This window comes from Triticum urartu, chromosome 7A (genome assembly GCF_056163025.1).
Source record: "Triticum urartu cultivar PI428250 chromosome 7A, HENAU_Tu73, whole genome shotgun sequence".
Lineage (NCBI taxonomy): Eukaryota > Viridiplantae > Streptophyta > Magnoliopsida > Poales > Poaceae > Triticum > Triticum urartu.
The window spans coordinates 102,268,757-102,295,394 of NC_141879.1; the positions used below are offsets into that span (position 1 = coordinate 102,268,757).

General features: G+C 43.4%; 2 protein-coding genes across 5 annotated transcripts; both read left to right on the forward strand.

Annotated features, from left to right (window-relative positions):
- The first annotated feature begins 13,137 nt into the window (after positions 1–13,137).
- Positions 13,138–14,427, forward strand: LOC147958284 (uncharacterized). Its single transcript, XM_087532028.1, has 2 exons — positions 13,138–13,569; positions 13,780–14,427. The coding sequence occupies exons 1-2, from the start codon at positions 13,138–13,140 to the stop codon at positions 14,425–14,427; spliced, it is 1,080 nt and encodes a 359-aa protein (XP_087388154.1).
- A 5,273-nt stretch (positions 14,428–19,700) lies between these two features.
- LOC125521013 (uncharacterized) lies at positions 19,701–21,715 on the forward strand. Of its 4 annotated transcripts, none has more exons than XM_048686059.2 (4): positions 19,701–19,915; positions 20,539–20,612; positions 21,140–21,341; positions 21,438–21,715. In XM_048686059.2, the coding sequence occupies exons 1-4, from the start codon at positions 19,709–19,711 to the stop codon at positions 21,534–21,536; spliced, it is 582 nt and encodes a 193-aa protein (XP_048542016.1). In that variant the 5' UTR covers positions 19,701–19,708; the 3' UTR covers positions 21,537–21,715. The 4 variants fall into 4 exon arrangements, with proteins under 4 accessions (XP_048542016.1, XP_048542018.1, XP_048542021.1 ...); XM_048686061.2 differs by having other exon boundaries at positions 19,701–19,911; positions 20,544–20,612; XM_048686064.2 differs by having other exon boundaries at positions 19,756–19,915; positions 20,544–20,612.
- Positions 21,716–26,638: the final 4,923 nt, after the last annotated feature.

Consider the following 26,638-nt stretch of genomic DNA (forward strand, 5'->3'; position numbering starts at 1 on the left):
TCTTTTCGGCTCCTCTGTTTTTTAAAAAGAGGTCTGAGATTCTTTTTTTATGCAGAGAAAAAACCACAGTTTAGCAAATACTACAGTATTAAAACCACAGTTGTTACGGACGACGCAGGATCTCTTTCGATTTTCCGGATGATCTTAAATACTCCATACCCAGCAGTACCAGAAAAAATGGAGGATAATTAATGATTTAAATTTAATAGCTGGAGTACATTTTATGTGTTATCATCTCATAATTGTGTAGTATCAACAGATTCTTGAACAAAAATATTGAAGTAATGACAATATCAAAGTGATGAAATCAAGTGAGGTTGAATAGGTCGTCTTCTTTTGCTGTCAAAAGCACAAAAATATTAGGCCTAAGGGCTAAGGCTATGTTTGGTAGCAAAATATTAGAAAAACCGAAGTATTGAAAACCACAGTATTTTTGTCAATGGGTACAAGATACCACAGTTTTGATAATACCAAAGTATCTTGAAGTATTGAGATTATTATGACCTGTTTGGTTGTTGCCGCAAAACACAGTATTGTTGCCTAGCTGTTGCGTACAAACAGTCAGCTACCTAGCCGTTAGCAGGGGAAGGACATGCAGCTGGCCAGCCGTTTGAATACTATTCTGTTGAGCTTTTGTAGCTAGCTAGGTGGATATCCTAATCATCAGCATGCATAACAACCCAACGGGTGGCTTGTATATACAAAAAAGATCATCCATGGCACGGCATTTCTTGTGAATCACCTGATAGTGAAGCTACACATAGACGGAGCTGTTGACCGTTCTTTGCGTCACCATCGAGGCGCAGCGGAGCTACGCGTGGAGGTGACGACCCAACACGTCGCGTAGTTGGCCAGTCATCTGTGTCACTTCCGAGGGGCACGAAGAGTTGCGCCAGGATTGGAATCGCGCGCCCACGCTCAGCGCATTCACTTGATATTTGCATCGTCTCTATCCTCTGTAAGTCCTCCTAGTTTCTCCATCAATGTGGGGGAGTTTTCTGAAGCGTAAACATCGAGAAGATGATGAGTTGGCCATCATCGAAGCCGTATACAAAGGCGAGAGAGGTTCAAGCAATCACCAACGTATTCACACTTCCATCCTTACGGGGCATAAGTACGTGAGAGAAATTTTAGAGGGTCATGAATTGAGATGTAAGAGAGATTTTCGGATGGAAAAATATGTATTTTATAATTTGGTTAAGTGCTTCCAAGAGAGACAACTTCTACAACACGACAAGGCGGCGCGTCGGCGGCGTGGTAGGAGCGAGTTGTTGAACAGAGAGGGGAAGGATAACGAAGGTGACCCTTCTTTTCGGCTCCTCTGTTTTTTAAAAAGAGGTCTGAGATTCTTTTTTTATGCAGAGAAAAAACCACAGTTTAGCAAATACTACAGTATTAAAACCACAGTTGTTACGGACGATGCAGGATCTCTTTCGATTTTCCGGATGATCTTAAATACTCCATACCCAGCAGTACCAGAAAAAATGGAGGATAATTAATGATTTAAATTTAATAGCTGGAGTACATTTTATGTGTTATCATCTCATAATTGTGTAGTATCAACAGATTCTTGAACAAAAATATTGAAGTAATGACAATATCGAAGTGATGAAATCAAGTGAGGCTGAATAGGTCGTCTTCTTTTGCTGTCAAAAGCACAAAAATATTAGGCCTAAGGGCTAAGGCTATGTTTGGTAGCAAAATATTAGAAAAACCGAAGTATTGAAAACCACAGTATTTTTGTCAATGGGTACAAGATACCACAGTTTTGATAATACCAAAGTATCTTGAAGTATTGAGATTATTATGACCTGTTTGGTTGTTGCCGCAAAACACAGTATTGTTGCCTAGCTGTTGCGTACAAACAGTCAGCTACCTAGCCGTTAGCAGGGGAAGGACATGCAGCTGGCCAGCCGTTTGAATACTATTCTGTTGAGCTTTTGTAGCTAGCTAGCTGGATATCCTAACCATCAGCATGCATAACAACCCAACGGGTGGCTTGTATATACAAAAAAGATCATCCATGGCACGGCATTTCTTGTGAATCACCTGATAGTGAAGCTACACATAGACGGAGCTGTTGACCGTTCTTTGCGTCACCATCGAGGCGCAGCGGAGCTACGCGTGGAGGTGACGACCCAACACGTCGCGTAGTTGGCCAGTCATCTGTGTCACTTCCGAGGGGCACGAAGAGTTGCGCCAGGATTGGAATCGCGCGGCCACGCTCAGCGCATTCACTTGATATTTGCATCGTCTCTATCCTCTGTAAGTCCTCCTAGTTTCTCCATCAATGTGGGGGAGTTTTCTGAAGCGTAAACATCGAGAAGATGATGAGTTGGCCATCATCGAAGCCGTATACAAAGGCGAGAGAGGTTCAAGCAATCACCAACGTATTCACACTTCCATCCTTACGGGGCATAAGTACGTGAGAGAAATTTTAGAGGGTCATGAATTGAGATGTAAGAGAGATTTTCGGATGAAAAAATATGTATTTTATAATTTGGTTAAGTGCTTCCAAGAGAGACAACTTCTACAACACGACAAGGCGACGCGTCGGCGGCGTGGTAGGAGCGAGTTGTTGAACAGAGAGGGAAAGGATAACGAAGGAGACCCTTCTTTTCGGCTCCTCTGTTTTTTAAAAAGAGGTCTGAGATTCTTTTTTTATGCAGAGAAAAAACCACAGTTTAGCAAATACTACAGTATTAAAACCACAGTTGTTACGGACTACCAAACAGGTCATTGTAAAAAATACTATGGCAATCTAAAAAACTGTGGTATTATCGAAATACTTAAAAAATACTTTGCTATCAAACAGGGCCTAAGGCCCTGTTTATTTAGGCTTTTGCTTCTGCTTTTTCAGATTTTTCACTTTGACAAAAAAGCCAGAAAAGCTTCTAAGTAGGTGCTTTTTGCTTCATCTTTTGGCTTATACTATCACCGTTAAGTGTAGCATCGCTGTCGAAACTGAGTTCTATCAAAAGATTCTTGACAGAAATTAGCAGCAGCTCCATTAAGAAAGGGGTAGCAAGGACGTGGGTAATGTATCTACCCATTTTAATGGCGTGGGATGTGTGGGCTGGGGGGCGGGGGGATGCACATGATATTTTCTTTTTTATTATTTTCTGGATGATAACAAATACTTATATATCAGCATCGGTAAAATTGGAAGATATAACTAACTAGTCAATGTGTACGTGCAATGCACGCTAATTTGGAAGTATATTAAGTGCATGCAGATATTAAGTATGATATTATTCGCGTGTTATTATGTGATTAGCACTATATTTGGCATTAAATTAACTGTACGCTAAATGTGTTGAGCGCTCGGCATTGAAGCACTCTAGGTCGTTGGATTGACATGATTTAATGGCCGAGATTAATTGGATCTGCCCTTTGGTTCTTTTTATATTGATATAGATATAGATATAGATGATTCAAAATTAACAGCTCAGGGTTTGTCTCCCCACCTATGATGCATTATCATCTCATTAAACCCATTAAGTCACATGAAAAAGGCGGCCTCTCAGCTATGCAAGTGGCAGCTACGGCTTGGCTGTTGTGGGAATTGTTTCTTTTTTAGAAAATCTTTTTTATTTTGAGTTGAAGGCTCTTTTTTTCCTTTTGAAATGGATGTGATGTCCGCGTGTCATCTGTTGGTTGGTTGATGTGAGAAAGTTTTTTTTATGGAGATAAGGTTTCTTTCTCTTTCTCTTTGAAATGGAGAAAACGCATGTATATCTTCCTCTTAAGCGGCACACAATGGAGCCAACTTCAATAGTTCGTGCAAAAAAGGGCAAATTTTCCTTGCCAGATCGGCTATACAAGCTTCCTCGCTCACTCTGGTGCCGCCTCCTCCTCACCATGTAACTCCTTCTCGACTGCCTCACCAGTAGAAAACAGGGCTTTGGTCCAAGCTCAATCTACACATTAGTCCCGGTTGCATTACAAATCGGGACTAATGTGAGCATTAGTCCCGACTCAAGCGGCTAAGGCGCTAGGCAGGGATTAGTCCCGGTTCAAATGGGACCTTTAGTCCCGGTTTGAGCCACGAACTGGGACTAAAGGGTGCGATGCCCTTTAGTCCCGGTTTGAGCCACGAACCGGGACTAAAGAGATTTTGAAATTTGTTTTTTGTTTTTCCATTTATTTTTTGTGTTTAGTCTCTGTTTTAAATTGCTTATATCTTTTAGGATATTTGATGTTTTTGAGTGATTCTTTTTGCATTAGATTCATAATTTTGTCTAGTTTCTGTTTCTGTCATTAGTTTTCAAATTTGAATGATTTAATTATGATTTGTTTTCAAATTTGCTTCAAACCCTAGATTGTGAATAATTTGAGTTTAAAAATAGTTTTTAATTTAATTCTTTTTCTCCTAGTCACATGTTAGATTGTTGTCACAGTAAGATTTATTTGATTATTTTTAGAATAATTTATATTAAAATTTTAATTAAAACAGTATTGTTTTGCTTATATAGTCGTTTTAGTCCTTTAATTGTTCTTTTCAATTATTTTTAGTTAGTTCTATCTGTAGATTTTAACATGTTGTAGGATGCTTCTGTTAGACAACAGTAGATAAATTTTTATAATTAATTAATCTTAATTTTGCTAAAATTTTGTATTAATAGTTGTTTAGCCTTTAATAATAGTTGATAGAATTAGTTTTGCTATATTAAAAGTAATTCTTTTTGCCACTTTAATAGAACGTGACTCTGGCTTGGTTAACCTTAGTTGTGACTTTGGCTGGACGGTGCTAGCAGATGTACTCGACAGTAGGATTGGATGGACACCATGTTGTACTATGCTTTTGTTGGACACCACCAAACTCTACCCCCCCCCCCCCCCCCCCCCACGTATCGCCATTTCAGTTTTGAAAAAAAAAACAAAAGAAATGATAAAAACTTCAAAAAATAAAACCCTTCAAGATGTAGTTATGTTACTATATCTAATAGTTAGGAAAATTAAAAAGCATAAATTTCGACATGTTTTGCAAAAACGTGTTATGAAAAAGTAAAACGGTTATAACTTTTGCATACGATGTTGAGAAAAAATGTATAATATATCAAAATGTTCAGCACAAAAATCTGCTTCCGATTTCGACGGCCGCAAGGCATTTTGCAAACTTTTAGAATCCTCAAATTCTGAAAGGAAAAAAAGTTATCCTCAAATTTAAGTTTTTTTGAATTTTTGGTCAAACTGTGGTCAAACTACTTATTCAAGAAATATTAGTGTTACTAACTATTATTATTTTTAAATAATAGTTTCAAACTCAAACGGTGCTTCATGCTCAATTTCAACTCCTAAGGGTTAATAGGATTGACAGCTTACTATTGTCAGGAAAATAGCAAGTGTAGACTTGGAAACTAGGGAGAATAGAACTCGGAAGTAAAACATGCTTAGGCTGGGGTAGTGAGAGGATTGGTGACCAGCCGGGAAGTTAGATGATTTGGAATGAGTGATACATACTTGAGCAGTGATGAGGGGTGATTAGAGATTAAATTGTCAAATAATTTAGAAATTTGAAAATAAAAAAAATTCAATTTTTTTTCAAAATTAACAGCTCAGGGTTTGTCTCCCCACCTATGATGCATTATCATCTCATTAAACCCATTAAGTCACATGAAAAAGGCGGCCTCTCAGCTATGCAAGTGGCAGCTACGGCTTGGCTATTGTGGGAATTGTTTCTTTTTTAGAAAATCTTTTTTATTTTGAGTTGAAGGCTCTTTTTTTCCTTTTGAAATGGATGTGATGTCCGCGTGTCATCTGTTGGTTGGTTGATGTGAGAAAGTTTTTTTATGGAGATAAGGTTTCTTTCTCTTTCTCTTTGAAATGGAGAAAACGCATGTATATCTTCCTCTTAAGCGGCACGCAATGGAGCCAACTTCAATAGTTCGTGCAAAAAAGGGCAAATTTTCCTTGCCAGATCGGCTATACAAGCCTCCTCGCTCACTCTGGTGCCGCCTCCTCCTCACCATCTAACTCCTTCTCGACTGCCTCACCAGTAGAAAACAGGGCTTTGGTCCAAGCTCAATCTACACATTAGTCCCGGTTGCATTACAAATCGGGACTAATGTGAGCATTAGTAGTCCCGACTCGAGCGGCTAAGGCGCTAGGCAGGGATTAGTCCCGGTTCAAATGGGACCTTTAGTCCCGGTTTGAGCCACGAACCGGGACTAAAGGGTGCGATGCCCTTTAGTCCCGGTTTGAGCCACGAACCGGGACTAAAGAGATTTTGAAATTTGTTTTTTGTTTTTCCATTTATTTTTTGTGTTTAGTCTCTGTTTTAAATTGCTTATATCTTTTAGGATATTTGATGTTTTTGAGTGATTTTTTTGCATTAGATTCATAATTTTGTCTAGTTTCTGTTTCTGTCATTAGTTTTCAAATTTGAATGATTTAATTATGATTTTTTTTTTCAAATTTGCTTCAAACCCTAGATTGTGAATAATTTGAGTTTAAAAATAGTTTTTAATTTAATTCTTTTTGCTCCTAGTCACATGTTAGATTGTTGTCACGGTAAGATTTATTTGATTATTTTTAGAATAATTTATATTAAAATTTTAATTAAAACAGTATTGTTTTGCTTATATAGTCGTTTTAGTCCTTTAATTGTTCTTTTCAATTATTTTTAGTTAGTTCTATCTGTAGATTTTAACATGTTGTAGGATGCTTCTGTTAGACAACAGTAGATAAATTTTTATAATTAATTAATCTTAATTTTGCTAAAATTTTGTATTAATAGTTGTTTAGCCTTTAATAATAGTTGATAGAATTAGTTTTGCTATATTAAAAGTAATTCTTTTTGCCACTTTAATAGAGCGTGACTCTGGCTTGGTTAACCTTAGTTGTGACTCTGGCTGGACGGTGCTAGCAGATGTACTCGACAGTAGGATTGGATGGACACCATGTTGTACTATGCTTTTGTTGGACACCACCAAACTCTACCCCCCCCCCCCCCACGTATCGCCATTTTAGTTTTGGAAAAAAACGAAAGAAATGATAAAAACTTCAAAAAATAAAACCCTTCAAGATGTAGTTATGTTACTACATCTAATAGTTAGGAAAATTAAAAAGCATAAATTTCGACATGTTTTGCAAAAAAGTGTTATGAAAAGTAAAACGGCTATAACTTTTGCATACGATGTCGAGAAAAAATGTATAATATATCAAAATGTTCAGCACAAAAATCTGCTTCCGATTTCGATGGCCGCAAGGCGTTTTGCAAACTTTTAGAATCCTCAAATTCTGAAAGGAAAAAAAGTTATCCTCAAATTTAAGTTTTTTTGAATTTTTGGTCAAACTGTGGTCAAACTACTTATTCAAGAAATATTAGTGTTACTAACTATTATTATTTTTAAATAATAGTTTCAAACTCAAACGGTGCTTCATGCTCAATTTCAACTCCTAAGGGTTAATAGGATTGACAGCTTACTATTGTCAGGAAAACAGCAAGTGTAGACTTGGAAACTAGGGAGAATAGAACTCGGAAGTAAAACATGCTTAGGCTGGGGTAGTGAGAGGATTGGTGACCAGCCGGGAAGTTAGACGATTTGGAATGAGTTATACATACTTGAGCAGTGATGAGGGGTGATTAGAGATTAAATTGTCAAATAATTTAGAAATTTGAAAATAAAAAAATTCAAAAAATTCAAAAAGAACAAATTTCAAAAAAAATCCTTTAGTCCCGGTTGACAATGGTTGGTGTTGCCAACCGGGACTAAAGGTGGAGCTCCAGAAACCAGCCACGTGGAGCTCCTTTAGTCCCGGTTTGTAAGCAAACCAGGACTAAAAGTTTTGGGCTTTAGTCCCGACCAGAACCGGGACTAAAGGCCCTCTGGAATCGGGAATAAAGGCCGTTTTCTACTAGTGCCTCCATCTCTGCTGCCAAGCGCTTCAATATCTTTGACATGGACGGCACGCACGATCATTGCCCATCGCCATCCAACTCGTCTATCCTCATGGTCAAGATCTTAGTATCCTCCGAAGTGGCCGCGAGCTCAACCCTCCTCTCTTCGCGCTTCGTCTTCTTCCCTTCGAGACTAATCTTCTTCTCAGTCGCCGCCATCAAGATGTTAAACCTCTCGCACTTATTTTCCTTTTTCTTGTCGGAGATCTTGACACATGCCTTTGATGACCCACGAGTATAGGGTATCTATCATAGCCTTTTCGATAAGTAAGAGTGTCGAGCCCAATGAGGAGCAAAAAGAATTGACAAGGACTCCCTCCGTTCCATAATATAAGATGTTATTACATCCAGTATACTCATATATTTCATGTAATAACGTCTTATATTATGAGACAGAGGAAGTACTTTTCAGCAAGGTTTCACTGTAAATATTGTAAAGATAATTTGGTAGCTTGTTTGATAGCAAGATAAATAGTAACAAAAGTAATAAAGTTCAGCAATTGGCCCAATCCTTATGTATGCTAAGGAGAAGCCGGTTGTGTTTCTTACAATAGCTAAAACGCTCTTGAGGACACACCGGAATATCGTCAAGTTACTTTAACCATGATTCATTAAGTTACTATTCATTGATTTAATAAGTGTTGTGTGGGTGGACCGGAGCTAGGGCAATGCTCTTACTTGAACGAATACCTACTTATGATTATACCCTCCATGCAAGAACCCTCATATACAAGAGAAATAATTAAAACAAATCTAACAATAGCATTAAACAGTTGGATCCAAACAGCCCCTCACAGAACAATTCATAAATTGGGGTTTGGGTTTCTATCACTCCTGCAACCCATCATCTACAAACTAATTCCATAGTGTCTTCCCCTAGGCCCAAAGATGGTGAGGTGTCATGTAGTTGACGTTCACATAAAACCACTAGAGGAAAAACAACACAACATATCATCAAAACGTTAAATGGTAATCAACTTCACATGATTACAAGCCACAAGACTTCTCACATGTCCTCAAGAACTAAAGGACACACGACATCATATACATCATGATCAGTGGGAGGAACATGGCCATATCACAGCCACTCTCCAGATTTTCGAGATTCGAGGCATGTGAAGAGAAGGTGTTGCATGTATTCGATTGGATGAAGTCATCTGGGAGAAGCGGCATGTTGATGGATCGTTTTCTTATGCAGGTTTTGCATTGTGTCGAGGAAGTTGGTGTGTAGGAGCCAGCCAAAGATGCATACCTTGGCAGGAAACCTGAATTCCCATATGTGATCTAGCTTTGGATCCAAGTTTGATTGTTTACGGCGGCATATGCCCCCTTGATGGATATTTTTAAGCCAGCAAGAAGGGCCCTTTACTGCTTTAGTCCTTCAGAGCAAGACCTTGCAACGGTAGCCTTATGGACTCAATTCACTAGTCACAATGGAGGTTAGACGGCTACCAAGGCCAAGGGTATGGCTACTTGTAGGATCGAAAGTATGTCTACAGGGGGGTGATTAGACTATTTGACCAAATAAAAATCTAACATTTTCCCTATTTTAGTTGTGGGTAGATTTTAGCAATTAGCACAAGTCAAGCAATCAACCTACACACGCAATTCTAAGAGTATAGCAGCGGAAAGTAAAACATTGCATATGAAGGTAAAGGGAAGGGTTTGGAGTATGCAAACTCAATGGAGACACGAAGATTTTTGGCGTGGTTCCGGTAAGTGGTGCTATCGTACGTCCACGTTGATGGAGACCTCAACCCACGAAGGGTAACGGTTGTGCGAGTCCACAGAGGGATCCACCCACGAAGGGTCCACGAAGAAGAAACCTTGTCTATCCCACCATGGCCATCGCCCATGAAGGACTTGCCTCACTCGGGTAGATCTTCACGAAGTAGGCGATCTCCTTGCCCTTACAAACTTTCTTGGTTCAACTCCACATCACGACGGAGGCTCCCAAGAGACACCTAACCAATCTAGGAGACACCACTCTACAAAAGATAATAGATGGTGTGTAGATGATGAACTCCTTGCTCTTGTGCTTCAAATGATAGTGTCCCCAACACTCAACTCCCTCACACATATTTGGCTATGATGGAAGAGGGATTTGAGTGGAAAGCAACTTGGGGAAGGCTAGATATCAAGGTTCAAAAGGTTGGAATGGAATCTCTTGATCTCAACACATGAGTAGGTGGCTCTATCTCAAAAAATGAATGGTGGAAGTGTAGGCACATTCTGATGGCTCTCTCTCCAATGGAGACGGGGGTGGAGGGGTATATATATAGCCTCCACACAAAATCCAACTGTTACACACTTTTAACTCATCTCGTGGCACCGATTAGGAAACTCGGTGGCACCGATTAGGAAACTCGGTGGCACCGATCTGTTCAAAAATATGAACGTTAGGAATCTCAGTGGGACCGACTGGAACAACTTGGTGGGACCGATGTGCTAGGGCTTAGGGCAAACATCATCTCGGTAGCGCCGATTGCATCAACTCTGTGGGACCGAATTGAAGCAATAAGCAACAGAGCATCTGTCAAGCCAACTCGGCGGGACCGATTGCATAAACTCGGTGGGACCAAAGCGAATGCAATAGATAATAGAGCGCTGGCAAGGCCATCTCGGTGGGATCGAGATCCGTATCGGTGTACCGAATCGTTAGGGTTTCTGGTAGTGGTTATGTCAAATGAACTCGGTGGCTTCGGGTTGAAAGAATCGATGGGGCCGAGTTTGGAATTAGGGTTTGGACATATTTGGATGGAGAAAGTGGTTGAGGGTTTTGGAGCAATATCACTAAGCACTTGAGCAAGTAAACCATTAAGCAACACGTCATCCCCTTTTAATAGTATTGACTTTCCTATGGACTCAATGTGATCTTGGATCACTTAAATAGAAATGAAGAGTCTTGAGATTTTGCCAATATTTGTCCTTAGCATTTTGAGGGGTCCACATCTCTAGTCCATGCCATGCCAATCACTGAACATCCTGAAATATTTATCTTGAATGGATATTAGTTCAATGAGCTATATGTTGTTATGAATTACCAAAACCACCGGGGGATTAGTTGCACTTTCACTACTAGTATGTGTTGTTGTGTGTGGTTTGAGAAAATTGCAAGGAAAGCCTTATCGACTCATTTACTCTTGAGTTGCAGGCCTACAAAGTTGTAAGTTCAAATATCATTTTGTTGAAAAGAAACAAAACGAGCAATTTCTATAGTGAGAGACCACTAATCTTATGCAAGTTGGACACATGGTTCATGTACATGGATGCGAATGGTTCGGGTTCGGGTCAGATTGAAAAATACCATCAATTCCAAACCCAAATCCATTAAGGCATTCCCTGCCCACCCATGAAATAACCCATGGGCGGAAAATCGCGCCCATGGCCAAACATGATGGATATCGATTGGGTATGCATATCCCTCACATCCTCTCAATAGGTATACATAATACCTTCGAAAATAGCAAAAATGCGTGCCAACTAAGATTAGCACTCCGGACAATACCCAAATAAGCACAAGTACTAAGCACATGAATTCACAATCTAAGTTCCTCACGAAATGTCATAACACAATAAAAAAATGCTAAGGGAATGACATAACACAACTCGAGAAGACATGGAGTAAGTTACGGCGGTGATTTTCTTTCTTTTTCTAGTTCAGATTTATTATAGGGGAAAGGATAGTGAGTAGGGATTAGGGAATATTGCCTCCAAAAGTCAGACTATCGGGTTGGATTCGGGCATACCCACGTGCACCGGCGGAGCTTCAGCAAGGCTGAAAGGGCCATGGCCCGCCCTTGGCTGGATCAAAAAAATGTTTTATATGAAGTCTAGCCCATAATAATATTGATTTTTTTTACTTTGTTACCACTCTTTACACTCTGCGGCCCGTCCAATATTATTTTGGTAGCTCCGCCACTGCCCACGTGTATGGAACCCATGCCTAATCCATGAGACTCATAATGGGAGTAACTTCAACAGTAATACAGAGTCCAACTCAGCAAGTTTGCCTAGCTATATGGTAATGAGTTAATGAGAAGAGAGGCAATTTGAGTAACTTAGCTAGTTACCGTGACATCACATATCCTAATATAATATGAATTTATAACCTAATAAATGAAGGTTTGCATGACACCGTACTTATGTTACTACCCACTATGAAGATAGTAAAATAAGCTAGGGTCATGTGTATGACTAGTGTAACTTACTCTCCACTATGGCTAGTCTGACTAGTCGGATCAGATTTGAGTGCTGCCCTTGTGCACAAAAATTTCCAAACCCTACCCATTCGGACCGTGTACCCGCGGTCATTCATGTCCATGCGAAAAATTACCAGCCTTATTCAGGTAGGAGGTGTAACTGCATGGGGTTGGGCCTATCACACAGTGACACAATCCCCTTACTCAACGACTTTTCATATAGTAACTACCTCTTCAGAACTTTTATATTACTGTAAAAGAAATTTGAATGAAGGGATCTCTCTCCGATTTCATTAAAGAAATCATTAGAGTTTTGATACATGGCGATCATCGGCTAAGAGGAAACAAAAGAGAGTATATGTTGTACAAGCTCACTGGAGCTAGAGAAAAACTTTCATTATTGTATATGCTGAGGCCAACTCCACCGCGCGACCCTATCTTGTCCGGATGCGTCCGTTTGGGATAAAACGAACGAATAGCGCGGCCCAACGCGCGGCCTCAAACGGACAAATGTCCGAATTCCGTCCGTTTTCGACCCATCCTCGGCCCAAACTTGCGCTCGGTTTGGGGTGAAACGGACGCGCGCGGACGGCCTCGACGCATGCCCTTGCCCCCCCTCCCCTCCCCATGGCCCGCCTGTCGGGGACACTAGCAGTCCCTCCGCTCCCAACGCTTCCACCCTCTCTCCCCGCCCCGCCCCGCCGCCGGCGCCGGCGCTATTCTCCAGCCGCCTCCTCACCGCGCAGCCCCCGGCCGTCCATACCAAACCACGTCTCGACATGGCCGCCACCACGCCCGCACTTTCGCCGTAGTTTTGGTCGTCGATCGGAGGAGGTTTGACCGTCGCCGTCTTTGCCGGTGGCAGAGGGGACACGACCACCGACGACGTACCATGGCGGCCGCGGCAGATTCCGACGAGAGCTCCAGAGCGGCCAGTAGCCGGCCGGCAACCATCCCTGCTGCGTCGAGGTGATCATCGCGGCCCCTTCGCCACCACGACCGCAAGGTGTTCGACATTTTGCCAACAAATGTATGGACAGTGGAGACGAGTTTTTCTTCCATCACTTCCTTTGTTCATCAGACGATTCGTCGTCGGATGATGACGATCTTGTGGTGGCTACACTGGTCGTTCACGACCATATCCAACGGCAGCTTCCTCGGTACAGGGGATCAGTCCCTGGTCGTGCTCCCAACCTGAACCGCAGCAGGGAGAGAGGCCACGCCCTGCTCTATGCCGATTACTTTTCCAACACCCCGCTCTTTAAGCCGGATAAATTCCATCGCCGTTTTCGAATGGCAAGGCATGTGTTCAATCGTATCCGAGAGGGAGTGGTTGCTCATGACCCATACTTCGAGTGCAAGACGGATGCCCTTGGCAAACTTGGATTCTCCTCTTACCAGAAATGCACCGTGGCCATCCGCATGCTTGCATATGGAATTCCATGCGATCTGGTGGATGAGTATGTGCGTATGAGTGAGACAACATGTCTGATGTCAATGTACAAGTTTTGCTAGGATGTGATCGAGGTGTTTGGCCCAGAGTACTTGAGGCAGCCAACTGCAGCTGATACAGAGAGATTGTTGGCGGCCAACGCAGCTAGAGGCTTTCCAGGCATGCTTGGCAGCATAGATTGTATGCATTAGGAGTGGAAGAACTGTCCATTTGCTTGGCAGGGCCAGTACAAGGGGCATGTCAACGCGTGCGATGTCATATTAGAAGCGGTGGCTTCGCAGGATCTTTGGATATGGCATTCTTTCTTCGGCATGGCATGTTCTCACAATGATATCAATGTGCTGCAGCGTTCTCCAGTCTTCGCAAGGCTTGCAGAAAGCCACTCCCCACCTGTCAACTTTGAGATCAACGGCCACCAGTACAACAAGGGATACTATCTAGCTGATGGTATATATCCTCAGTGGTCAACTTTTGTGAAGACAATCTCAAAACCCCAAGGTGAGAAGAGAAAGAGATTTGCCCAAATGCAAGAGAGTGCTAGAAAGGATGTGGAACGTGCTTTTGGTGTGCTTCAATCCCGGTGGGGTATCGTTCGAAACCCTGCACTGTCATGGGATGAAAGGAAGCTTTGGGAGGTGATGACTGCTTGTGTGATCATGCACAACATGATCGTCGAGGACGAGCGTGATGAGAGTATCTTTGACCAAGGATTTGATTATCAAGGTGAAAATATTGAGCCCATGCACCAAGACCCGGCCACATTTGAACAATTTGTGCAATTCCACCGTGAGATGCGTGATTGGCACAGTCATTTGAATCTTCAAAATGACTTGGTTGAGCACGTGTGGGATCACATTGGCAACCAATAGACGTATTGGTTCATTTTATGTTCAGTCAAGACAATTTCGATTTGGTTGTAGAACTTTTTTATTAAGGCCAATTTCAATTGGGTTGTAAAACTATTTTAATTTTCAGACAAATATTTGGACGTGCAAACTAGTTTTGATGAGAATATGGGTATTTTTGGCCCTGACGGACAGGATGAGGCAAATGGATGCGGCCGCGCGCTGGGCGCACGGCCATCGCATCTCAGGACACGCCCAGATACGACCTCAAATCCCTACCCAAACGGACAGAATCTGGACAAAACGGACGTCCGTTTGGGGTCGCGCGGTGGAGTTGGCCTGATTGAAGATGCATGCATTGAACGGATACGGAGTAGGAAAGTAGATGGATGGCTGTCACTCCAAAGGCCGCGGCGCACGTTGCTCTTGCTTTGGCCACAGGGTGTCATGTCGTTCTACAGTAAGGGAAAGGCTCCACATCTGCAGCATTGCATTTGCACGAGTTCCAAGTATATGTCACTCAGTACTGCCTAAAATGGGTGGTCTTTCCTACTGCTAGAATCTATCTCTTGTACCGTCCATGGACATGCATATCTCTCTCTCTCTCTCTCTCAAGTTGATGGTTGTTTATTGGAGATTCAGATCAGCATACAATTTGATCGTATTCCTCAAGGTAATTTACTACTCCCTCCCTCTCGTAATATAAGAACGTTTTTTGATACTACACTAGAAGAGTTGGAGACCGTTGCTGCGTTGCATCATGTTAATTTACTACGTGCAACGCAGTGGCAGTGGTCTGATATGCTCTACTACACATTTACATGCTCCTGCTGCCAGCACAGTGATCTCCCTCACGTGCATATCGATCCCCATGCATGCACATGAATACGGCAGGGAGAGCGAGACCGGCCATTGTTTGACGTGAGCTTGGAAGCGAGTCGTTTGATGAGTATGGCATGGGAGAATGAGGCAGGGCCAGCCCCATGGTTTGCCCATTTCCATGTCGGTTTGTACCTCTCCACTCGAGTGGCTGTTTCATTCATGCATGCTAGCACAGTAGCGCTTGGCTGCTCGATCACACATGCAGAGAAATTAAGAGAGGCAATGAAAGCAAGAAATATATGCAGTCAAATTTCGAGCTAGCCTGTGAGCTTGGATTGCACGTGGTCAAGCTGCATGCTTGGAGAGACCGCGTGCAAAGCTGCTAGATGCTGGACTGAAGTGGCACTGCGGTTTGTTGTCCAGGGAAAGATTTTGCTGGGCACGTTTGACAAAGGGGAGATGGCATTACCGAGGTGTCCATTTCTGGGTCGGTTGAATGGCCCGGTCACGCACGCACCTGGCCCCGCATGCCAAGCACAAAACAGTGAAACGCAACTAGTACATGCGTGCGTGCATGATCTACAGTGGCCTCCCCTGCTCCCGGCCAGGACTCTGTCGCTCTCTCCATCGCCTGTGCTGCCAGAGAGAGGGAGAGAGCTTGACTGAGAGTATGTGGCTACCCAAGTCCATGGCCATGATAGCACTGCCCAGGGGAGAGAGAGAGAGAGGCTACTGTGTGATGGACTGGGACATGAAAGTGACCAGCAAGAACAGCCAGTGGCGGGCCATCAAGCTTACCTGTCCTGTGTCGCCAGTACAAATACCCACTGCCGCTTCACTCCACTTGCCATGACCCATACATCCAGCCAGCCCTCTTCTACCTTCGCTAAGCGCGCTAGCTACTTCTGTAAGGCTCGATAGACACCATGGAGAGCGGGGGCACGAGGGAGCAGCAGCCATGGCGCTACAGCTGCAGCTTCGCGTGGCCGCCGCGCTCCTACACCTGCAGCTTCTGCAAGAGGGAGTTCCGGTCCGCGCAGGCCCTCGGTGGCCACATGAATGTCCACCGCAGGGACAGGGCCAGGCTCCGCCACGGCTCCCCACCCCCTCCCCCTCCTCAGCTTGCTGCTGCTGCTGGAAGCCCTAACCCTAGACGGGCAGCAGCGGCGGCAGCTATCCCCAACCTCAACTATCCTCCTCCTCCACCGTCGCAGCCATCCCTGTGCAATGAACTCTCGTCGGTGGCTGCGGCGAGCACAGGGGCGTTAGGGTTGAGCCTGGAGCTGGGGTTGGAGGCTGGTGTGCAGTCCTGCGCCAAGGAGGATGATGATGGTCTGGATCTTGAGCTTAGGCTCGGCTGCTCTTGATCGATCGAGCATATGCATAACATTCTCTAGTCTAGCTAATTACTGTACATCACTAGGTTGGTTCTCTAGTTAGTTCTAGCAGTAGCCAGCTTAGTTCAAGCTATGAGAATGGCTGAATTGGTGTTTGCTTCATCGTCTCTTCAATGTATTATTAGTTCGGCTTTGATGTTTTAAGCTAGCTAGGTATCTATGGTCGTGTTTACTGTTTAGAATGGTACTGCCTAGGGTGACCCATGATCTTTGATATCATTTTACTGTTGTTTTCTCAGCATTGTCTCTCTCACGTGGTGTTAATACTAGAAAAATAAATTTTATTTTTGTTTTGGTTTGGACCTTTGGTTACCCAACGCAGACATATTGCCCAAAACGGGATCGGGAAACTATATTATAACATAAACTTGGTAAAATCAAGCCCCAACACTACAATACATAAATACTACTCCCTCCGTTCCTAAATGTAAGTCTTATGAACTACATACAGATATACATAGAAGTAATTTAGAGTATAGATTCACTCATTTTCCTTCGTACGTAGTCCATATTGCAATCTTTAAAAAGACTTATATTTAGGAACGGGGGGAGTATAAAATTTCCAATGACTAAACTGAGATTCATTTTGTATATCATAGTTTGAAATGGCGAGGGAGGAAATCTGTCTGACAAATGTTGAAGAAAATGACGAAAGCACAGTTTGCTTTGTGCGCACACCACGTAGCTGTGTTGAAAAAAAAAATCAAAAAAAAGTTGAAGAAAATAAGTTAGACAGAAAACTATAGTGTGTGGTGCAAAGGTTGAACACCTTATTAAATTCTTAGATGAATTTTTTGTTGGACATGTCAGATTTGAACTAGAGGAGTTCCATGCTCTGCTAAGAGTGATTGTTAAGAGAGTGGATTTTCTCCCATGCACGGGAGGTCCGTGCATGGATTAGTCCATTGATTATTTTGGTTTGACCCCTGCATGTAATTTTTGGTAGAGATGGCATGCTCCACCCATCCAGCTTCATTGATTTTTATTTTAGCTTTCAAATTTGAATCTATTGTATCTTTTGAACTGAAAGTCCAATTTTTGTTTCATTTGTGTATTTGTGTTTCGTGCAACGAGGGCTTCCAAATAATACCATTCTTGAATATGTTTTGACAAGTTTTAAATTTTTCACCAAGTTTCATCTATTAAAAGTTTAAAACTTGATACGATTAAGGATAAAATCACCGATTTTTCAATAGTAAAACTTAAACCTTAAACCCTAAGTGATAAGCCATAAATAGTAAACCCTAAGCCCTAAATAGTAAACTGGAGGTGGATTCTCATAGAGGCTCAACTTCTAAGGCGATTCGCATCCACTCGTGGTAGACCTTGCTGCAGTCTCCAAACCTTTTATAAACTTCGAGCAAATTACAACATGATTTTTAACCGAGAACATCTAATGCCTGTGAGTCTCAAACATCTAATAGTAACAAGATCAAAGGGAAGAGCTTGAAACTTAATCAAATCATAAATCCAGTTTGTTAAAGTAACTAGGAGGAGTAGATCTATTCTTGAGTGGAATCCACACTCGAATCTCTCAACATTCCCTCAAGAATCAAATATTCGGTTTGGGGAAAGTTAGGAGAGTTGTTTCTCAAGTTTATTCAATGTGGTCAACCCACCCACAAAGAGATAGGTGGATATTTATAGTGTATCTGTAACTAGTCTTTGTTTTTCTACATAAATTCCGTAGCTGGATAGTCCATGCCAAAAGTGGCCAAATAGTGCAGCTGATGATTTTTATGGAGAACAGTAGTCGAGCCAACAATAATCATCAGCATAAATCCAGAAGGCGGACTGTCCGACTATAATGGGCCCGGACAGTCTAACCCATCAGTCATGTCAGACCAAGAGTGCTTGGACAAGTCGCAAATTGTTCAGGGCTTGTCTTACTCGGGAACACCCCGAAAACGAGCAAGCCGAGACAAGGCCTGGACAATCTAACACATGTCTGGCTTAGGCCGAGCAAGCCCGGACAAAGGCGAAAACAGTTTGGCAACTATCCATCTCACGAACCACCCCAAGCCAGCCAGTTGCCAATGCCTGGATAGTTCGACCAGATACATATCAGATAGTCGGGCTAACTATTTATTCCCCTTTTTTACTTCTTTGACTTAGGATATTTTATGAAATTTTGGAATAGGCATAAAATTTGAAGATCATGAAATGAGCAGATCATTCGCATCCCTTTGACCCCTCTTAATAACATGGGATCCCTATGACTTAAGAACAAAAGTAGAAAAAAATGTGCTTGATCTCGTGTTGCCTACAGAGCACCTTCCATGGGTTGAGGACCATTTTCGTGTTGCCCGTAATACTTTTCTTGATTCTTTTGGTTTCTTCTTTACTCTTACATTTTTTTGTTTATTTTAAATATTATTTTTTTCTTTTTTCCGGTTCTATTTTATGTTTTCATTTTCCTTTTATAATTACTTTTTTGTGTTACATTTTTTCGATTATTTTTCTATTTACTTCTGTTATATTATTAAAACAAAATATAAACATTGTCGAAACATACACAAATATGTTTTATCAAAAATGTGTGAACACTTTCTAAAATTACATGATTTCTTAAAAAGGGATAAAACACTTTATAAAATCTCATAAACATTTCCCTAAAATTCCAAACATTGTTTTAGTTGCATGAACATTTTTTACAATAAGTAAACATTTTTTAAATGTATGGACACCTTTTCAATACGTGAGTACTCCCTCCGTTCCGAATTACTTGTCGCAGGTATGAATGTATCTAGATGTATTTTAGTTCTAGATACATCCATTTCTGCGACGAGTAATTTGGAACAGAGGGAGTACTATTTTAAAATACATGGATATTCTTCAAAATACATGATCTTTTTCTCTTATTTATCAGTATAAAATTGAATATTATTTTAACAGGTCCATTTTGGCAGCGCTGTGGTGGGCTGGCCGCAATTTCATTCCATTGCCCAAAACACTAAACATTTCACCTGTATGGACTTAGAAGGCCTTTCCCGTGTGCGCCGCGGTGTCTTTTCGGTCCTGCACGGCCCGTGCTCATCTCGAAAAGAAAAAATCTCCACACAAAAAAAAAAGGCCGGGGAGGGACTATGCAAGTGCAACCGCAAACGCTTGCCCTTTCCTCCAAGAAAGAAACGAAAACTCCGGTCGAAAAAGAAAAGAGAGAAAGAAACGAAAACAACAGCCGGCCGAAGCCTCCGCTGCGCCGCCGCCGGCACAGGAGCCAAGCAGCGCCTCCCTTCGTCGAGCAGCAACGCCGCCGCCCGGAGCTACGCCGGCGACCAACCCATAGGCAGGTAGCCACCACTCCTCCCTCCTTCCTCTCGCATCCTCCGTTTGTTCCCCTTTTTCCCCCTGATTTTTACTGTAGATTTGATATCCTGAGAATATAGTGATGATTATTTCTTGATGTGTACTTGCTGCATGATTTTTCCAGCGCATGTTCAAGTTTACATGTGAAAGGATTTTGCTTGATAGGTGTTTGTCATAATGCTTATAAGGGCAAATGTATATGCAAATTGTAGTTTGAATTTATTTCAGATGATCAAATGTTTTACATGTTGAAGTGAAACACGCAATGCCTGACGATATATGAAAAGGAAAAGATTAAGTTGTTTTATCTGAATCAAAGCTTAGGAGTAAATGCAATTTGAGAGAGTAGGAGCTTTGTCTTGGTTATACTGGACGAAATTGGTTAACGCATTAGTACTACTATACTGGTATTGTTGGCATCATAGATGTCCCAACTCTTGTTTATGATTGGGAATATAGTGGTACTGTTAGCTGACTGTTCTTAAGGTTCCACCTTTTGTGTTATGCCATGATAGATATACAGCTAACTAATGATTTGAGTTGCTGCTCAATATTCATTTTACACTTATTAAAAGTATAATTCTATCTCTTTGGAACTTGGAGTCAGAACAGGGCATCAACATTGTCAATTGGAGAGGCTTGGAGCTGCTTTGGCATCCACAGTAGAGCAAACACAAGAAGGTAATCTGCTGTTCCTAGCTTCTATACATTTTTTTTGTGAATAAAAAAAAACTAAAATGTATCCCTGTATTGGCGCTTTTCCAAAATGGCGAAGTTACGTATCCGGCCCGATACTGCTACACATACCCGTACCGGTGCATTTTAGCTACTTATTTAGTAGAAGTACTTACCTAACGAATTATGTTGAACTTATGGTCACTGTATTCCCCTTTCGTTTCATATGTCAGTTGTGCATCACAGATTTGTCTCTGTTCCTTCTGAGTCAGTCCCACCTCAAGTTGATTACTGCCGCCGTGCGATTTCTATATTGCACTCTCTTAAATCCCAGTTTGATGAAGTAGATAATGCTCATTTTTTGGTTTTAAGTTTGCGGTAGTCAAGTATGACAAACGGCATACGGTTCTTCTTTCCCTTATTAAATATGTAGAGTAGCTGCAGTGATGCAGAAGTTGACTTCGAGATCCATATTACCTTGATCTCCTCTTCGGAATATGTACATCAACCTTTTCTCCATTGGTTTGTTTCAGTATCGACATGGATTCCAGCAATACACAGTCTGAAGGTTCTCAGTCACCTGTTCCTCCTAAAAACCCTACCATGTCGTCGTGCCGGAAGAAGAAAGCTGATGATGATGCTACCTTCCTCGAAGATGTGAAAGAGCACATTGACGAGTTCATCCATGCCTCCATGGACGAGCACAAGACCTGCTTCAAGAAGACCATCCAGAAGGTATTTGCGCTGACACTGAAACTCGAAACTTTTGTGGCTCTGGCTTGTTTAACTTTGGTGTGTTGATGATTAAGCCACTTGCTTTGTGTCGCTCAGATGTTCGGGATGTCGAAGGCTGTTGCGGAGCGGTCCGCTGCAGCGAAGGAAGCTGAAGTCGAAAGCGCTTTGCCTCTTAAGACCAGTGTGTCCCAGTAGGAGGTTGCATTGGTGGTGGCCGGTTCTTGCTTTCTGGTGACCTAGTTCTTGTATCAGGAATCTAGCTAGTGTTTTGTTTTCCCTACTGTTGCTGTATGGTCACTATATATTTTTCTGTGAGAAATGTTGAATAATATTAACATGAATATAACCTGAGACTGGAGCACTGGCTTTCTCTATCAGATAAATATGTACAGGGATGCTGATAGCTTAGCGAAATATTTAGCGGCCAACATTCAAAGATAAAGCAAATTTCGCTAAGCTATCAGCTTCATGGTTGCTACATGGTTGCTATTTCTTCTCTCGTGGATGGCCTGGCAATGCTCAAAACTCAGCTGCTTGGGCAACAATCTCTTTGACGGTCGCATCATTAGTGCCCACATATGTAACGCCCATGATGCGGCTATATCTCCCACGTGTCGGAGCACGACTTAGAGGCATAACCGTATTGTAAGCAATGTCGCAAGAGAGGTAATCTTCACACAACCCATGTAATACATAAGGGAAAGAGATACATAGTTGGCTTACAATCGTCACTCACACAAAACATGAATAAAGCATTACATCATCCAGATACAATCAAGATCCGACTACAGAACCAAAATAGAAGAAGACTACCCCAAATGCTACCCAGATCCCCGATCGTCCCAACTGGGCTCCACTACTGAACAACTGGAAACGGAACAACAAAACGAACACGAACTCCATCGAGCTCCTCATTGAGCTCGGTTGCGTCATCTGCACGGTATCATCGGCACCTGCAAGCTGGTTTTGGAAGTATCTGTGAGTCACGGGGACTCAGCAATCTCACACCCTCGCGATCAAGACTATTTAAGCTTATAGGTAGGGTAAAAGGTATGAGGTGGAGCTGCAGCAAGCGACTAGCATATATGGTGGCTAACATACGCAAATGAGAGCGAGAAGAGAAGGCAAAGCACGGTCGAGAAACTATGATCAAGAAGTGATCCTAGAACAACCTACGTCAAACATAACTCCAACACCGTGTTTACTTCCCGAACTCCGCCGGAAAGAGACCATCATGGTTACACACGCGGTTGATGCATTTTAATTAAATTAAAGTGTCAAGTTTTCTACAACCGGACATTAACAAATTCCCATCTGCCCATAACCGCGGGCACGGCTTTCGAAAGTTCAAATCCCTGCATGGGTGTCCCAACTTAGCCCATCACAAGCTCTCACGGTCAACGAAGGATATTCCTTCTCCCAGGAAGACCCGGTCAGGCTCGGAATCCCGGTTACAAGACATTTCGACAATGGTAAAACAAGACCAGCAAAGCCACCCGAATGTGCCGACAAATCCCGATAGGAGCTGCACATATCTCGTTCTCAGGGCACACGGGATTGTCCAAGGTTCCGGTAGGCCAGCCCAGAGTTGCCCCTGGTGGCCACCGGCAGCTGACAGGTTGGACCAACACTCAGAGGAGCACTGGCCCGGGGTTTTAAATAAAGATGACCCTTGAGTCTGCAGAACCCAAGGGAAAGAAAAGGCTGGGTGGCGAATGATAAAACCAATGTTGGGCCTTGTTGGAGGAGTTTTATTCAAGGCGAACTGTCAAGGGGTTCCCATTATAACCCAACCGTGTAAGGAACGCAAAATCCGGGAACATAACACCGATATGATGGAAACTAGGGCGGCAAGAGTAGAACAAAACACCAGGCATAAGGCCGAGCCTTCCATCCTTTACCAAGTATATAGATGCATTAATTAAATAAGATATATTGTGATATCCCAACAATAAAACATGTTCCAACATGGAACAAACTTCATCTTCACCTGCAACTAACAACGTTATAAGAGGGGCTGAGCAAAGCGGTAACATAGCCAAACAACGGTTTGCTAGGACAAGGTGGGTTAGAGGTTTGACATGGCAATATGGGAGGCATGATAAAGCATGTGGTAGGTATCGTAGCATAGGCATAGCAAAAGAGCGAGCAACTAGCAAGCAAAGATAGAAGTGATTTCGAGGGTATGGTCATCTTGCGTGAGATCCCGCAAGGAAGAAAAATGAGTCCATGAAGAAGACAAGCGGACGAAGTCGAACGGATCCTCACAAATGCGACGTTATCGAAACTAACCCGAAGAAGCAACACCGGAAAGAAGCAAACAACATAGTAAACAACCATCACGTCAACATGGCATGATGCACAACCAAGTATGATGCGTGTCCGGTTTAAATATGCATGGCATGGCAAAGTGCAACAAACAACACTACAAATTAACTGGAGCTCAATATGCCACGGAGTTGCATATTGAAGAAAACACCACATGACTTATTTAGTTCTCTCTCGTTTAGGTACTCAACAATATTAAATGTTGATTAACATGGCAAGAGGTGAAGCATAACAAAAACTATACCATCTAAACAATTTAAATGGGGCCGGATATAACAAACAACAAACCCGGTAAAACCCCATATGCATTAGTAATTTAAAGCAAACAACAATTTTAACCATTTAAATGTTATTATCATGATGAAAATGACATGTGCAAGTTTATGCAAGTTTTATGAAAATATTGATAAGAGCATTATGAAGCATTTGTCACCGTGGCTGAAAGAAAGGGGTCCCACGACGACGCTAACGAAAACGGTGCCACGGCAACGTTCCGGTTCCGGAAACTCAATTGAGAAGCCGGTGAAAAAGAACAAGTGTGACGGGAGCGTGTCATGCGAAGAACGGTGGGGTGCTCCCGGTTACCGGGTTCCCACGTGTCGACGGCATGGCAAACGAGGAGGAACAACTAAGGTTCACGGGCGAATACAACAACCAACCATGCATCTCATACAACACATGCATTCGGTCCACGGGCGTCGTCTCGGGGTTATACCTTCGGAGCGTGCAAAGGGGACAGTTCTCATATGGCGGTAGGGGTACACGTGTCGAAGGGGAAGTAGTTGTTCACGGGGTCGTCGTGGGAAGTAGCGGTTCACGCGACGGTAGTTGAACTTGACGTTTGTGTTACACGGGTCTTCGACGACGGTCGTCGTACATGGTTCGGAGTGGTACTTGCATCTTCGGACTTGTCGGTCTCGATTCTTGCGACGGTAGCGGTATACGTCTCGTTTTCAGAGAGGTACTTGGGGACATTTGAACTTGTCGGTCTCGTCATCTCGAAGGGGTGCTTGACGTTCTTAGCGATTTCGAAGACGACGGTAAAGGTACACCTGTTGTAGGGGTACTTGTCGGATCCACAACGACGATAGAGGTACAAACGTTCTCGCGGTACTTGGGTCGTCGTGGAACTTGACGATTTTGTTGACCTGGTACTCGGCATATTCCATGTTCGGTGACCGTTGGACTTGGCGTCAACAACAACAGGAGCACGACGCAGGGACTTGGCGCGATGCAGGGGCGACGGCCGCGGGACTTGGCCATGGTACAGTGGCTCCAAGAACACACCAGGGCCATCACGGAGGCCTCCATGGCCGGTGGCCATGACGAGCAGAGGCATCGGCTGTGGCACAGGGGGCGTGAAGGGCCATGCTTGAGGGAGCAGAGGGGAAGGATTGGGTGCTGGGGAAGAAGCAAGACGCGCCATGGTGGTGGTGGAGGAGGAACACGGCACCGGCTTCGGGGAGCTCCCTCGGGCGCGGCTGGAGGACGAAGAAACACGAGGCGCATCCAGGGAGATGGCTGCTGCACGGAGGCTCGTCGAGGGGCAGATCGGAGCTCGGGGACGGGCACGTCCCTAGGCGGCGTCCTGCTGGCTTGAGGTGCCCGTGGCCATGGCAAGGAGGCGGGGAAGAAGACCAGGGCACAGGGCTCGCGCGCAGGGCGGCGGAGCAGTCTTGCGGCGAGGATGACCGGGAGCAGGGGGCGGAGCAGACGGCAACAACTCCGATGGCCGGCCGGCGCGACGAGGTGGCGTAGGGTCGGGCGCGGTGCCCTGCCGGCGGCGCTAGGAGGGGGTGAGTGGATCAGATCAAGGGAAATGAGAGGGGTTGGCGGCGCTGGGAGATCGAAGAGGGAGGAGGGGGATCGAGAGCGGGCGCGCTGGGGGGAGGTTTGGTCGTGGCAGAGGAGGAAGGAGTCAGAGGGGAACGAAGGGAGAGGGAGGAGAGGATCGAGCCAGAGGCTCTGGCGGCGCGAGAGAGCGAAGGTGAGGGAGAGAGCGAGGGTTCGGTCAGGCCTAGGGTTAAGAGACGTGGCCTTGGAGGCCGGCCTAGGTGCGGGTGGTCCAGGTGGGCCGGTGCAGAAATTGGCCTAGGGAGGCCTAGTTGGGCTCTCTGCTTTCTCTCTCTCTTTCCCATCTTTTTCCATTTAAAACAAAACAGAAAAAAGAAAAGGAAGAGAAGGTAGGGAAGGACTCTGGGTATGGGGATAATTTTCACGAACTCGTGAAAATGTGCACGGTCCGAGAAAATAGAAAAGGTCAAGTTTGAAAGATTAAATTAAAATTCATTTGAATTTAATTCAAAAAGTTTGAACTAGGACAGGTTTAGGAGTGGCCAAACAAGTTGAGAATTTAGGAGGAGCCTCGATAAAAGAGATGAGAGATATTGGCAAGGTTTGAAGGTCAAACTTGAAGAGGAATAGACATGGAAATTATTTTGCACGTGTGTTATGATGATTCCAAATTAATGAAATATTTATAATAACTCCCTAAATATTAGGAGGGTAATGTTATAAAGAGAAGTCACTCTTCCCTCGATTTAAATGGATCGAAGATCCACACAAATTATTTAGTTGAGATGCAAAAGATTTATGACATGATGCAATGTACATGATGCAAAGATGAATGCAATAAACCAACAACTCACATGACAAACACCCAGAAACCCTGAAAGGCATCTGAAACTCCGGTCTTGGGGCGTTACAACATACCTTTCGGACATATCCTTTACTACTGCCTGCCAGTCTAATGCGATAAACAAGCACTTGACCATTAAGTCTTTAGACAGGGCCTGAGCTTCCCGGACGGCTAGAGACTTGGGTATAAAAGCTTCAGTTATACCACTGAAGGTGATCGCAGATGACCCAAGATATGTACCATTCTGGTTCCGGCAAACTCTTGCAGCGTAGATGGTGATAGGGGTTGTCTGATGGGCCGGCACACCAAGAGGGATTTGGCAACAGGTTTT

Excerpts from the sequence above, each read along its gene's own strand:
- LOC147958284 (XM_087532028.1), top strand. The coding sequence starts at position 13,138 with ATGGACAGTGGAGACGAGTTTTTCTTCCATCACTTCCTTTGTTCATCA. Across the intron at positions 13,570-13,779 it reads GCGATCTGGTGGATGAGTAT|GGCCAGTACAAGGGGCATGT; the intron begins GTGCGTATGAGT and ends TTTGCTTGGCAG.
- LOC125521013 (XM_048686059.2), top strand. The coding sequence starts at position 19,709 with ATGCAAGTGCAACCGCAAACGCTTGCCCTTTCCTCCAAGAAAGAAACG. Across the intron at positions 19,916-20,538 it reads GGCGACCAACCCATAGGCAG|AACAGGGCATCAACATTGTC; the intron begins GTAGCCACCACT and ends ACTTGGAGTCAG. Across the intron at positions 21,342-21,437 it reads TCAAGAAGACCATCCAGAAG|ATGTTCGGGATGTCGAAGGC; the intron begins GTATTTGCGCTG and ends TGTGTCGCTCAG.